At 37.6% G+C, this 16,166-nt stretch overlaps 1 protein-coding gene across 1 annotated transcript in view; it reads left to right on the top strand.

Annotated features, from left to right (window-relative positions):
* Nucleotides 1-16,166, top strand: part of LOC126376083 (small G protein signaling modulator 2-like) — an 86,712-nt gene that overhangs the window by 38,283 nt on the left and 32,263 nt on the right. Inside the window, exon 4 of the mRNA XM_050023254.1 lies at nt 9,943-10,112. Coding sequence (XP_049879211.1) covers nt 9,943-10,112 — 170 coding nt within the window. The remainder of the gene's footprint in view (nt 1-9,942; nt 10,113-16,166) is intronic.

Below are 16,166 nucleotides of genomic sequence, written 5' to 3'. Positions count from 1 at the left end.
TTTCTACCCAGGGATGGATTATGGGTGGTGTCCTCGTTGAGACAATGTCATTCTTTTGTAGAAAATAAAATTTAATTAATTGGAGTTAACATAACATAAGCTCACGACTATATCCCAATTGGGGTAGTCAGAGGTACATCCATTTAAAGGTGAGCCCTACACCTACAATGGTCTCGACCACTATAGACGACTAACTGTGTTAGTGAAAAAAACAATATCTATTAGTTGAAGTAATTCGGTAAGATGAAATATTATGTACACAATTAAGAGCGTGACTTTATATACGTATGATATAAAATTGTTGTGTCAATATATTCGCACCATACCTATAACTACTTGGGTACTAATGTACCCATATGTGATCCGGTCAATGGGAATAAACCTTCTGAGATATTGATATAGAAATAACCAAATAGTACTTATAAGTAATTTTATATACTCTTATTAAATAATTAAATAAAATTTAAAAGAAAAGAAGTTTTTAGATCTACTTTTGGCTTATATTATTATTTGAGCTTACACGCACAATGCATGGGGCGCATTAATTTTGTGATGGTTTTTGGCAATTTATTTACATGTCATATACACTCGTAAAAGCTTAGCCGTAATCATAATCTTCTGTTCCGTAGGTACTAAGTAGGTCAGAGCTTGCCCTTAACAAACCACGGATTTGGGGTTACGTCATCTGCTAGGCTTCGTCCTTATAGCTGGTAACCGGATTGGCAATCACATAACCGGGACCCTCATACTTGTAATGATGTTGCCTCGTCCATTATCAGCATGAATAAGCGTTCCAGGCCGCGTATATATCTAAACGTTACATTAATAAGTCCCCGCCGGCTGTGACGAACTAAAATAGCATTTCCAAAACGATAAACACAGGTCTTGTAATATAAAACTCATTCGGGTTATCACTTAGAAATCTTCATCATCATTATCTCCAATCATCCCAGCCTGTTGTCCTTATCTCTGTATTTTGTGTCCATTGTGCTCAATAAAGTATTTTATCTATCTATCTACATCACCGTCTGAGACGTAGTAGCAAGATTTACGCGAGTTAACCGTTTGGAAATGCTAAGTTAGTTAGTCTCAACCAGCAGGGACGTATTGAAGTAGCATTTTTAATGTGATAGCTATACGCTTCAAGGCCGGCATATTCATGTTTGAATATGTATGCACCTTTGATACGACATTCTAATACGCATAATGTATTATTGACAGGACACGTGATCAACCTATCGTCCATTACAATGGTTTATCTTGTTAGAAAGAGCACAATTTTTCTGTCGGAAGACAAGTGGCAGTATATACGTATAAAGCGAAGGTTGGTGGTAGAGCTGGCAGAGGAAGACCTAGAAGGACGTACATTGACTAAATTGGAGATAACCTTAGAAAAGGTTCGGTACGATCTACTTTGAACCGGCGTACGTTTATAAAACGATTGATGAATGTGGAAGGAAGCAAGAGAAGTGTGTCAATCCTGACAAATGGAATTTCATAGTATCTGCTTACCCTGGTGGGAAATAGGCGTGGGTCTATGTATGTATGTAAGACAAATCGCGTTCTATGTTTTTTTTTATGCGCTCTCAGTCCAAAGTAATGTCTGTGTTTTTTGCACCCGGATTAATTTCGAAATGTGCTTCAGGAAAATTCACGTTTCACGTGATAGAAGTACTCAAATGAAACAGAAATAGTTCGCTCTACTGAATTTCGGACAATAAGTTTGTGTGAAACATGTTTCGTCCCAAATATTCCTGTGTCACATGTGTTGATACTGTTTTGAATGGATATAATTTGTTCCGTTTAATTCAAATATTTCCCAGATACGTCTAAAACTTACGCTCTTCATTCCATCAGGGTGGAGTCAATCACAAGATATTCCTACAAACGTAATCTCTTATGGAGAGTGAGAACTCTTTGTTATACTTACAGATAAAAACAGCTCAACATATTCTATTTTTTAATTTATTTTACTCCCAGTTCAGTGGAGAAATGTAGTTTAACGAAATTTACATATGCAGTTGTAGAAACGCTACATCACCAGGGCGTTTTGTTGGTTGTGCAACTAGCAAGACAACAGGGGGGTGCGCGATGCAAACAAATGTCAAATAGAATAAGAATAAAATAAATTTATTGCCCATGTTCACACAAATAGCAAACTTATTTGCTGTTTTTAAATGAATTGCTTGGAGTGGCATTTTTAATCCCTCAGTACTGCGCTACCATGGCAGTGAGATATGGCCCACTAGACAGGCTTGTTAAAAAACGAAACTAGTCACGTTTCGACGAACCATAAAACGGATGAACTCAGTATTTCGTTAAGAAGAAAGTCATTTCGTCTAATGAGGCCTTTGTTTAAAGTTAAGACTCTTACGATCCAAAATTCATTTCTGTAATGCCCAGGGGTCTGTGTGAATTACATTGCTGAGGTCTGCCGGCACATAGTAGTTTATTAGGTCTGTTTTGCGCCATAAAGTAGCAGGCCATAAACTTAAAGGACAGACTAGTCGGTAAAAACTCAAGTACCGCTTTATACTTCTTGGAGAGAATACAGTGGTCGTAAATTTAAAAATAGTCGCGAGAAATAGTCTCTTGGTATCAGCACGTGACGCTATTCTTCTATAAAACTGGCATTAAAAATAATACCTACTTAAAACATTTATAGGTACCTATTGGTAATTACTAATTACGTGACTTGATGTACGCAGAACCACAAGCATATAAAGTGAAACCTTTAGCTTCTGGGTGAACTGATACCATTCTATGATACATATAGTCATCATCAATCAATTTTAGCTCGTTCTTGTCGGTGTAGCATTTTCCATTCCAGTCTATCAAAGGCCAATTCCTTGACTTCCCTTTAAGACACGACGTTAACCTTTTCTTTAATCTGTTCCATGTAAGACCAAGTCTTCCCCTTCCTCTCTTTCCTTCTAGCTTTCCGTCTATGATGTTTTTAATAAATTCGTCGTGTCTTATTAGGTGTCCAATCATCTTGCCTCTTCTGTCCTCAATATTTCTCAGTAAGTATTTGTCTTTTTTCTCTTACTACGTATACGATACGATACGTACGATACTTACCTAATAATCTAGCCTACAGAAATTGCAGACGTAATCGCCATAAGTGCATTATCAACTACACACATCTATATACCTAGATCTCGATGAGTAGGATTGTGATTTTGACTTCAGTATCTGTCTGTATTACATAACCAACCCTAGCCATTTTTGCAATTGTGAGTCTGAACGATTCTTAGGTAAATACTACTTAGTCAATACACATAACGCTTTCCAAGGTCTTATCTCACTCATGTGGAAAGAAGATTCTTCCGTGTCGTATACGCTGTCAGCATTTTCAGTTTTGTATGGAATTATAAACAAAACAAGATACGACCTTATATCTGTTCTATGATACTGCAATAAAGTTCCGTACAAAACTGAAAATTCTCACAGCGCTTACGATGCGGAAGAATCCTGATATACATTCATCTTGACGAGAAATTGTTCGGAATTCAGATTTCGACAACAAATTGGTTGCGCAACCCTTGGTAGTGCAACTGTGGTAGCACCATTCTAGTCAGTTAGGGTCATTATGACTTCACCCTAGTCTTAATCGATGTTTATGCATTCAATCGAAGTGTCTTTGAAGAGCTATTAATCATGGATGGCTTCTCGGCGGATCAGTCGTTGCATAAATGTGATGACGTGTTACGTACCTAATCTAATCACGTGTCTCGTTTGTATCGATTAGTCTCAACCTTAATATGCGGTGCTGGCGCGCTCACGGGGTAACTCGGATGTAACCCACGTTCATATTTCATATTGAGATGCGACGTAATTAACTATGTAGCAGCAGTGTGACTCGCAATCACACTTTGTGGTGCAGTCATACGCAGGGACTGCATATCGATAGGTATAAAATATCTATAAGTATAGTGCTAGTAAATATAATGTAAGTATTTAACGATTGAGAAGGGAATGTTAGGTTGGTTTGGACACGTAGAGCGGCTGAAGGATAATAGAATTGCGAAAGCGGTATATAAAGCGAAGGTTGATGGTAGGGCTAGCAGAGGAAGACCTAGCAGGACTTACATCGACCAAATTGGAGATGTCTTTAGGAAAGGTTTAGTACGATGTATTCTGAACCGCCGCGGCGTGCGTGTATGTAGCGATTGATGAATGTGGAGGAAGCAAGAGAAGTGTGTCAGAATCGAAGCAAATGGAATTCTATAAGTCTCTGCTTACCCCGGTGGGAAATAGGCGTGAGTGTATGTATGTATGTACTTAATGAGTAAAAAGCTAGTAAAAAGTAAGTACAGGAAATCTATACCGAACGAATTTCTGAACTGATATTAAGCCCCACCCCCTACTACAGTAATTTAAAAAAAAACTGTACAAACAAAGTAAAAATTCAGTACTAAGAGGGATTAATGAACCTTATGGGGACCAAGGATATCGACCATAAAAATTGCCCATCATGTTATAGAGGACACAACCTCTGACGCACTTTTCCAGACAAGAAAAGACAAGCAAGTTACGTTCACTTGCTTGTCTTTTCTTTATTTCTGTCTATGTTTAATAGGAAGTAAAGAAAACATTATATAAGGTATTATAATTATAACACATAATACCTGGTTGTTACCGCGTAGGGATATGAGAAACCCGATATTTCAACAGTGTTGCAAGTGCCATGATCACGGAACGACTGATGAAAGGGTTGGTAAGTTGATCCATCATTTTCTAAGGGCAAACATATCTGTCTACACAACCCAACCCCCGGTAAAAACCCGGTATTATGTGTTATAATTACGATAATAAGCGCGTAAACCTCAAACAAGGTATTATTTACGAGTAAACACGATACGATAGACTCTTTATTTCTCGTAGCAAGAACATGCAATACTTGCGGCGTACACAGCAGGGATTTGGGAATAGCCTCAGTAATGAAATCACCCGCCTTGCTCGGGAAAATTGAGTTTCCACACATATTTGGATAAACAGGCTGAAAGTACCTACTTACTTAAACACCGGTAGCTACGCACCAGCTTCCCCTGGTGGCCGTTGAGCGTAGGCTAGGCGGGAATATAATCATGGGAATAGTGTTTCAAACAGTAAAATCACTTACCAAGGAGTCGCGCGGGAACCAATATTATCACTCATCCCTTTTCGAATGTTTGTAGTGTTATGGTGTATTTTTTGAGTTATTGTATGTACAATAGGTGTGTTTGTGGCATAAGGGGGTTGAATAATCTCAGCGGTTTAAAACGGCCTCCGTGGTCCAGTGGTTGAGAGTTGGGTTCACGACCCGGAGGTCCCAGGTTCGAATCCCGGTGGGGACATATCACATAAATCACTTTTTGATCCCTAGTTTGGTTAGGACATTACAGGCTGATCACCTGATTGTCCAAAAAGTAAGATGATCCGTGCTTCGGAAGGCATGTTAAGCCGTTGGTCCCGGTTACTACTTACTTATGTAAGTAAGTACCTAGTCGTGACATGAGCAGTATCAGGGGCCTTTGCCGGCTCAATAATAACCCTGACACCAGGGTTGAAAAGGCGCGGATTTCGGCCATTTTAAATAAGAAAAAAGTAACGTTCGTCAGAGGGCGCTGCCGTAGTGATACCACAGATAAAAAATAATGCAATAACGTTGAAAATAACTACAGCTAATAATGGGCGTTACTAACTTTATGCAGATTCTGTTTAAAGGAGGATGAGACGCCATTACACCTGCTGTGCAGCTGTGAGGCTCTCATACACAGTAGAAGCCGAGCACTGGGGGCCACGTAATGGATCCCCAGGAGGTCATGGAGCTTCCTCCCAAAAAGACGCTCGATGAGGAGGAGTTTTAAATATGTATTATGTAGGGATTTGGTCACAATAGATATAACTAACAATAGATATACGAGGAGTTCGGTGGCGCAGCGGTTAACGCGCTCGGTCTGCGATTGTTGAAGTAAAGCAACTTTCGCAAAGGCCGGTCAGAGGATGGATGACCACAAAAAAAAAAGTTTTCATCTCGAGCTCCTCCGTGCTTCGGAAGGCACGTTAAGCCGTTGGTCCCGGCTGCATTAGCAGTCGTTAATAACCATCAATCCGCACTGGGCCCGCGTGATGGTTTAAGGCCCGATCTCCCTGTCCATCCATAGGGAAGGCCCGTGCCCCAGCAGTGGGGACGTTAATGGGCTGATGATGATGATGATGAGATATAACTAGGTCGCAGTGGCCATTCGGGCTATATGTCCCCTCTAATGCAAATAATAATAATAAATAAGTAGTTTTTTATTCTTTTATGGTGTTTGCTTTTGATAATGACTTTTGTCTTTTGTTCTTCTTGAAAATATATTATTATATTTCTGTTTGCACGAAAACCGTTTTTATTATTGGTTTTAATATTAGAGATATGTCGATTGCGGCTTTGGCCGACTGGATTAATGGGCCTTAGCAAGCTGACTAGTTGCTGACCTGTTTGGTAAATCATAATGCCATGCCAACCTACACCGATTAGTTATTTGGTCCTTTTATATTTAGTAGGCATGGTTATAGGAACTCATTTGTTCTGTGGTTATATGGTTAGGTATGAGATACTTTCCAGGCTACTTTCCTCATAAACAATATAGATGGCGCTGTACAGATTTTTCTTCGTTTTATCTTCTAATTTCATGGATAACAGACATAACGTATATCTTTTATCTTTGTTTTTGAGTATAAATGACAACAAAATAACAACATAATACCCACAACAACAACGTAATTGTACACATAATGTAATCCAAATATCGAGCAACAATTATTTTTATACACGCTTCTGCCATTACATTGTATTACGGAATAATTGTGTACCCGACTAATAAGAAAATAGGTAATTATCATATTACAGCTGTACAACGCCATCTATATTGTTTTTAGTGAACGTAGTCTGGAAAGTCCTTTATTGTAATTTATATTCGACCTAGGACACTGTTTTTATAGTATTTTATGCAACAGTTGTATAAGAAGGGTCAAAAAATGCGAGTGGCGTGAGTTGCGATGTGAGCCTTGGCGAACATCGCAATAAGAGACGCCACGAGCATTTTTTGACCTAGTTATACAACGTTGCATACAATACTTTTTCTACGACGACGTAATTTTAAACGAAACACAAAAATTTTCCAATTTATTTTCCAACGCGCGGGAAAATGGCGGCAAATGTATACTTTTTTTTTTATAGTATATCTATGGCACCAAACAAAGTAAAGGTGCCAGTTTCCAGGTCAAAAAAAAAAACAACAACAACAATGCTTTTTTGGCGACATTATAGTACAGTTACACTTTGTAAACAATGCTTTTATAGGCCATAGAGCGTACACTTTTTCAAAGAGTTTAATTATGTATGTACTTATATTAGACTTTTTGGTTATTTAAATGCCAGATTAAAGTAGAGGAGTAGAAAAAATTAAATAAGAATTAAAAAAAAACGAAACAAGATGCATTGGAGGTTTTAACCGTCATAAAGCTGTCTCAAGCGCCACTTATTTTGCTCCCTTTAACAAAGTAACCTTTGTCGGGTTTGAAAAGAGACTGTTTATTATGGGGAGGAAAAGTTTTCCTTTAACACGGGTTTATTTCACTGTGATTCTTTGTTGATATCACATTATTATGGATAATCCGGTGTCGTAATACAACGATTGTCACAAAGTTTCTAGTTCGAATGCTACTTAGTTACCTTTTTGGTGCTTATAATCCTAATACAGGGACTTACTGACATCGTAACGAAAACAACAGGGTCCACATAATATCAGTGTCGTGGTTCGCGCCGCGACTTGTGTTGAGTGAGGCCCTTTTATCACAGGACGTCCACCACCACCTTATGATCATTTCGACAAACATCTGTCTTGCTTTTTTGTAATTGTTTTAATGGAAATTTGATATGATGTTGTTGTCTTTTTTGTGTGTGGCGCCCTTTTATAATAAACTATTTCTATTCTATTCTATTCTAAAACTTTGAGGGTTGATTCAGACCATGATTCTCAGTTGATATCAATTTAAATTTTCCGTCGCAAAAGTATAGAAATGTCAATAATTAAAAAAGTTTTCATGAATTTTACAGGAAACCGACAGGAAATTCTATTAAATATCAACTCAGAATCATGGACAGAATCATCCCCCTCAGTAGTCGTTACGGTGTCACTAACACCCTGAATGACATTACGTATGCACACGACTATGTTCTCTATTGGGCTATTTCCATCATAAGATGAGCTAAGTATCCACGTTTCATCGAACTTTCTGTTAGACCAACGTAACGTAATAGGTGGGATCAACTTAAAAATAGTTACATAGCTAGTATGGAATTGTGTTCACGGCAACATACTTCGACTATCGCTAGGGTGTTAGTGACATCGTAACGTATACTGAGGGGGATGATTCAGATCATGATTGATGTTGATATTAAGTGGAATTTCCTAAAAACTCATGAAATTTTTTGTGTTTTTTTTAATTATTTTCAGTTCCATACTTTTGCGACGGATCGACGCCTCAAAGTTTTCGTTACGATGTCACTAACGATGTCTATACATACATACATACATAAACTCACGCCCGTAATCCCTAATGGGGTGGGCAGAGCCACAAGTAATCAAAGACAACTTGCAGCCACTGTTGATACGATGTCGTAAGCTGGATATGACGATGTCAATAATGGATGTATAATGTATATAATGGATGGCAAGGTTTGGTGACCTGTCGCCATATCCGTCTCAGGACTCCAATTCCAACTGCGCAAATTGTATTATTCTAACAATGTTTCTTGGTCTTACTTACCTATACATGTAAATTAAAACTCAATAGAGAACCGAACTAATATACTCTTCAAACTATTCCGAAACTCTACACTCGAAACCTAAGCACTTAAATACAGTTATGAAGTTTCTCTGATTGTCTTATAGAGCTTCCAACTTTGTGTGCTCATATCTTCAATTTCTAGTTCCCAACTAAAATAGTTTATCTCTAAAAACTATCAGTTTTGCATTTCAATATTAAGCACCCGTACGCCCGTATTCCAACGACATCGATAGAATCAATATTCAAACGAATTTACAACAGTCTTTTGCATAAAACCTTCATGTTCAAAACATTAAACACTCTTTCAAAAAAGCAATCACAAATATTTACTTTGAAGCTTTGTCCAATAATAAAATGGAACATTTTTTATCTGTAATATGTATAATGTGTAAAACAGTGTGAAATGACTGGCAGATTTTTGATTTTGGGAATTTATTTTCGCGGTTTGGTTTTATAAATAGAATGAAAATGTTGTATTCGTAAATTACTTCCACAAAAAAGATTTTAATACTAATTTTAAAAAGAATGTATTTATTTAATGAAGTAAATAACGAAGCCATAATAAAGCGTCTTCAAATAAGGACTTTTTCTTTGTGGAAATGGAAAATGGTTTTGCTTTGAAGTTGTATTGCCAACACTGCATTTCTTTGAAAAGAGCACTTGAATAAAAATCTCAAAAGATTTTACGAGTATTATTGTAACACTGGCGGCTAGCGGCGTCTTTCTCTACAAACAGCCTTTATGGTAAAGTTGGAATTAAAGAAATGAATAAGAAAAAATACTTTTATACGTTGTTGCAGATTTTTTCCTTGAAATATTTGTTTATTACTTATAAATTAATTTGGCTCGCCTCCTAATACATGGGTCTTGGTTGAGGAGTGGGTGTAGGTATATACATTATTATACATCTCTGCTTCTTCTGTAATATTATTGAACATCTAAATACAACGTTCGCTTGTATGAAATCATATGTTTATAAATTATGTTTTTTCGATGTTTCGGGTAATGCCATGAACCTGTAGGTACGGTAACTTTTTTGATAAATTTCTCGTAATTTTAAGCTTACTTTGTAAAAGCAAAAAGGAGTTTATTCATGAAGTCGATATTCCTTTGTTGCAGAATTGCCCGGAAGCGGCACTGGTGTCGGCGCGCGTGCTGGCCGCGGAGGGTGCGCCAGCGACGCGATCGGCGTCTGGCGTAGAGCGTCGGCCCTCGGCGCCGCGACCGCCACTCAGCAAACGGGGCTCCGGGTCGCTGCTGTCGTCAGCACCGCCTGCGCCGCAGTCACGGTTGGTGCTATTCTTCTTATATAGGCTGTTGGCTCTCAGCACCGTTCTAACCGTAGTCAGGGTGAGTGCTACTTTCTTCATAAGGGGCGTCGGCTCTTGTCGCTGCTCTTATCGCAGTCACAGTTAGTATCATTCTCTTTATAAGGGGGCTAAGGGGGTTCTGCTCTCGGCGCTGGGTCCTCTGCTCAGCAAGCGATGTCCCGACTCGCTGCTGTTGTAGGCGTCGCCCGCGCTGTTGCTACTGTATTCGTTCGTCTTGTCTGTACTTTATATGTCTGTTCTGTTTGTAGGTAACACACGCCACGCTAGAGCGCAAATAATTAGAATAACATTGGTAGAGTCGCATATCCTTTGTAATTTCACTAAGTTTCGTACAAAATTGTTCGTCATAGCGCGGGAGGTTTTTATAGATTGATTAGGATGTCCTGAATGTTTTGTAGGGCTAACATGCGCAACGTGATAAAATTTTGTCACGGTCATTTTATCGATTCTGACGGTATAATTATGTTGTTTTATCGATTGGTGCTAATATGTGACCTCAAATAAGTCATGTCGTTATGTCAAAATATGTTAGTAAAAAAAAACAACCTTATCGATTTCGACAAAATGTATTGAATCGATCGATAATCTTATCACGCCGCGCATGGCTCTGCAGGACTGTACCGTTAAAGATATTTATAGACAGCCTGAACTTTCAATGATTTGTTTCAATTAGCTCGTTATTGTTTGTATACTGAGAGAAATTATATACTTACTGAACCTAATATGAGGCTTGTACTTGCGCGGTAACAATAAGGCCAGTCCTTGTTCGATTCGAGTTGGACCGACGGACCTTGCTCGCCGTATTAAATTGCAGGATGTTCCTTCTTCTAGCTTGACAGATGACGGATAGGTGCCAAGAACCTTCGTTCCCAGTTTTATTTCTTTGAACGCCGCCGTTTACAGCAAATGGAGAAAATAAGGAAACTAGTGATTTTCCTAGAACTACTGTTCCAAGGTCTTTGAGCTGTTGGAGCACTCTTAAAATACCGCTTTAATCGATTTCAGTGTCAGGATAATGGATGTTCCATTAAAGGACTTTGTTATTTTAAGTACCTAGTTATCGGCTTGCTATAAAAATACCTAAGTAAAATCGTTTTGATAACGAACACAATCTGGTACCTAACAATGTTCTGTGTCAATTCAGTACATCTGTCGTACTTAATTGGCTATTATTGTAGTGACATTTCTTTTCTGATAATGGTTTTATTATATTTTATCAAACAATACACTTTTGACTTGTGAATGAATCATCAAAGATAGAGCTTCTTCTTATCGTCATCAGCCTGTAATGTCCTGGCTAGGGATCACAAAGTGATTTTTGTGATATGTGCCCACCGGGATTCGAACCCGGGGCCTCCGGATCGTGAGCCCACCGCTCAACCACTGGACCACGGAGGCCGTTAAAGAAAGAAAGAGCTAATTAAAGGTAAATAACAGCTCCGTAAAGTTAATATTTTTTCGGTAGTATTTTCAAATATCTTACCCAATAACAAAACATTACTTTGTAATCCTAAATTTGAATGATATCTACAGGGTACCTAGTACCCACTTATACAATAACTTAAAAATACTTAAACGTTGATCGATACGAAAATATTCCCGGAATTTAAAGAACGTTCTTAAAATAACTAATTTGTAAGATTTGAGATGTTTTAAATTCCACTACCCGCAGTCAGGTAAGACAAGATTCAATTTTGTTACGAAATTAAAATTCTTCAGAGTAATAATTTGAATTTTTAATTAAAGACAGACGTAGGTACTCGTGCAACAAAAAATAATAATTTGTGTTTATGAACTCGCTCACGGAGATTCAAAAACGATTGTAGATAACGCACAGAAGAATTACCATAATCCGTAATCATTTTTCATACGCGTTTACACACACATCCTATGACTGTTCGTACGTAGCGTACTTTACGTAAAATACGTCCCACTGGCACAGACCTCCCCTCAATCAAACGGAGGAGGGTACCTACTACTACTGTTAACAGTTTTTCGTTCCCAATTATTTTTTGTTATGGAATTTGTGTCAAAAAAACGACAAACGAAAAAACGGATGAAGGAAAACGTGAAAAAATTATCGACTTAATGACATTTTTCTTGATTATAATTCATATAAGTTGAATAGAAAATGTGTTTCGTTAAACACATCGAAACAATTAATCTAAAAAACTAATATTGCAATTTGACATTTGCGCATATTAACGTAAGTGCGTAATGCAAACAAATTTAATGTCAAATAGCCATATTGCTTTCTTAGGTAATTTGCTTCGATGTGGCCATTTTGACCCCCCAGAATTTCTTAATTTATCTTTGACCTCTCTCTCTCTATTTAAGAGCTGCGCTCTTGTCGGTGGAGTAATCGCCATTCCTCTCTTCTTCCCGCCAAAACCTTCACCTCCCGATACGACACGACCTGCACCTTCTCTTTTATTTGTTTCATAAATGTGATCTTTGACCTAGGACTACCCAATTAACATTCAGCACAACTGTGGTTCTGACCTTCCTACTAAAATCGCATCTTCAGACGGCACTTGATGGTTGTCGCTTGTTGATGTACGGCAAATACGAACATGTATTCATTGTAACAAAGACTAGAAGTATCGATCCAGCAGCGGCGAAGCGGAAGAAAGCAACGCATGGCTACACAACGCACGCTTCACTGCCTGACTCGGTAAGCTGTCGATAGTGGGATATTTCAATGTCATCTGCCGTAGGAGATGGTGTCTAGACAGTTATTTAAGTATTTATTTATTTATTTTATTTTTGGCAGACCAACAGTCATTATTTAATTGTCTTAAGTACAGCATCCATCGCAATCTTAATCCCGGTGATTGTAATTCGCTGAAAATTACAGCTCATATTTTTGCTTAAAATGTTATATTGGAGAATATAAGATAATCGACGCAGAAAGCGAAGGGGATATTTACCTATTTGGCGAAAAGAACATTTTGCGAACGGGTGAATCTGCAACGAAGCTCTGATTAGATGTTGAAGTTAATGAATTCCCCAGGTATACGACTCCTGCTTCTCATTGGGCCCCGGTTCTCAATCAGAAAATAAAACAAAACAAGTAAACAAGATGTGTTTTCTTGTTTTGGTTTTTACATGTCTTATTTTTGTCTAAGACAGCATTCACTATAGGGACAGAGAGGAAACGAAGCACTTTCATACTCTCAGAAGCTTTTCCTGAGGGCTTTATATTTGTCGGCACTGTTTATCCGGTAAACACAAAGTTACAGCCGCTGACGCATGTCAGTTAGTAAGTTGTTTATAGGAAGAGCTCTTAGTCCATTAGCGCTTGAGTGAAAATGGTTTATAACAAAAACATACTTATTTTTATTAATAAGGAGATGATGCGGCCTAAGCTTAGAAAACAGGTTGTCTAGAATGTCTTAATTATTCTCGCATATTAGATGACTAAGTATGAATGGAAGGACAACCGCGAACTCTTTTAGAATGTTTTTTTCAGGTACATTCCGAAAAATAACTCAGGCATGTAAAGTGTAAGTATTAATTAAATATGTAATACATTTTGATACTACTCTGGCAAGAACTATAATACTAACCAATCGTGCACCAAGAAATTCTGAATTTACTTTCATTACTTACACAAGAAATTGATAAAATGGGAACTACGTTCAAACATGGCGATATTTACTTATTACTATTTACTTTCGGATTCGAACCCGGGACCTCCGGATCGTGAGCCCAACGCTCAACCACTTGACCACGGAGGCCTTTATTACACAACATGGGTATGTATGTATATGTATGGAGCATACCCTACCACGCTGCTTTACAATGGTACCTAAAATACACTAAATAGTACCTAAACAAATTTATGTAATAGGTATCTATAAAAAAACTGTTCGATAACTTTTAACGCTTACGTATATTAAAAAAGACATTTTTTGTAATTATTTTTTTCCACGTGTAAATAAGATAGCAGTGAATGCGTATAGGTAGGACTATATATTATGTATTTTGTGGTTTAGGTAACAAAACGGTGTCGGTCAGAGAGATGACAACTGAGCACTGACGAGTATTAAGTATCACCTGGCAGTAAAATTTGTAGCAATGTGTCTCAGGTGGATGACAATATAAACCCATTGTCTGAGAGGAGTTCAATCATGTGCTGAATTTTCAGCCCCGTAGCCAGCGTACTGACGAAACACGGATTTTGCAAGATTAAACCTAATCCCAACCACACATACTGCAATTTCTCGTTCCACAAATTCACACAACGTTACCACATCTGCAACAAGACAAATGTGTGAGCAAAAATATGAAATAAGGAAAATATTACATGCGGAACCCGTGTACTCTAAGCGAGCGGAGAATCGCCAGGAAAATTTATGGCGATATTAAATTGTCGCGGGGATCGTTTGTTTTGAGGTTATACGTTGCTTGTGCCTTGTTAGCGGGATAAATAAATTATGTTCCTTTTTTTGGTTCATTACATAGGTACATACATTGATACGTAGGTACAGTCATGAGTCATGAGAAATATAATATACCCACTTTAGGACTCTGTCGTACTAACATATTTGACATTTAGTGAGACTTACAGTTTAATTTGTCAAAAAATTTAATGTGACATGGTACCAAAGTGTATACATATTAATGCTCGTGACCGTACATACCTACATGTTTTTAGTTTTTTACAAATACAAAATAATTTACTTGTGTACATACGACAAGAAGATCTTATTAAACATTACATAACATTAAACATGTATCATTATGCACTGCCATGAGATTGGCATACAAATATCTCAAGAGTTCATGCATTGTATTTGAATTTAGTAAAGAAAGTTGCATTAGGAATAAAGGTGAATACATTTCAATATGTGCTGAATAGTACACAACACCAATAAAATTAACTACAAACACCAACCAATTACACATTACCGTTACGAATCATCATCATCAGCCCATTAACGTCCCCACTGCTGGGGCACGGGCCTTCCCTATGGATGGATAGGGAGATCGGGCCTTAAACCATCACGCGGGCCCAGTGCGGATTGATGGTTATTAACGACTGCTAATGCAGCCGGGACCAACGGCTTAACGTGCCTTCCGAAGCACGGAGGAGCTCAGGATGAAAATTTTATTTTGTGGTCACCCATCCTTTGACCGGCCTTTGCGAAAGTTGCTTAACTTCAACAATCGCAGACCGAGCTCCTCCCCGTTACGAATACAATAACTTAAATACCCATATTATTATACTAAATTCTACTATGTTGTACCTTGTAGGCACCTACTCACTTACTCCACTCCTTGCGGTGCCATTTTTCCAACGCTCTATATAATCATAGATAGGAAGGTAAGAGTACATTATCACATTATGTCATAAATGATGGACTTGTAAACTGATAGTTCCTAATATTGTGTTACTAATATGGTCCAATCAGAACCACAAATACAATTCTTTTTCCGGTTTTTGATATTAATTTGTATTAATGTAAGTACTTACTGTATACCAATCGTTTGATAATGCCTATAACTTATTAATACGCAGACATATAAACATTTATTTTATCTAAGTATTTCCATTATTGTGATAAATAAAGTGTAAAATTAGTAGCGAATGCAATAATAGGCGCACTGAAACATAATACTTAGGTACTTAGTTTATATCTACGTTTATATGAAGTTACACGCACACGAATTTCGCTCTACTTCACCAAAACAATACTTATGAAAATTTATTACGAATGAATAATTTCGAATTCAACGTTTGCGTCAATAGCTTTAGTGAAATTAATATTCGTTTTACAAATGGAAATTTAATAATATTGTACTAAGAATTAATAATATTTAGGAACAAATTACTAACAAGTCTACAGTATCAATTTGTATTGAAAATTTTGTTTCACTTGTTTACTTACAAAGTAACTGTAGAGTGAAACATGTATTTTGTTTCAGCAATCGTTATTAATAATAATAAATTAATGGCCTCCGTGGTCCAGTGGTTGAGCGTTGGGCTCACGATCCGGAGGTCCCGGG

Source organism: Pectinophora gossypiella, chromosome 20 (assembly GCF_024362695.1).
Source record: "Pectinophora gossypiella chromosome 20, ilPecGoss1.1, whole genome shotgun sequence".
Classification (NCBI taxonomy): domain Eukaryota; kingdom Metazoa; phylum Arthropoda; class Insecta; order Lepidoptera; family Gelechiidae; genus Pectinophora; species Pectinophora gossypiella.
This window is presented reverse-complemented; position numbering and strand designations above follow the sequence as displayed.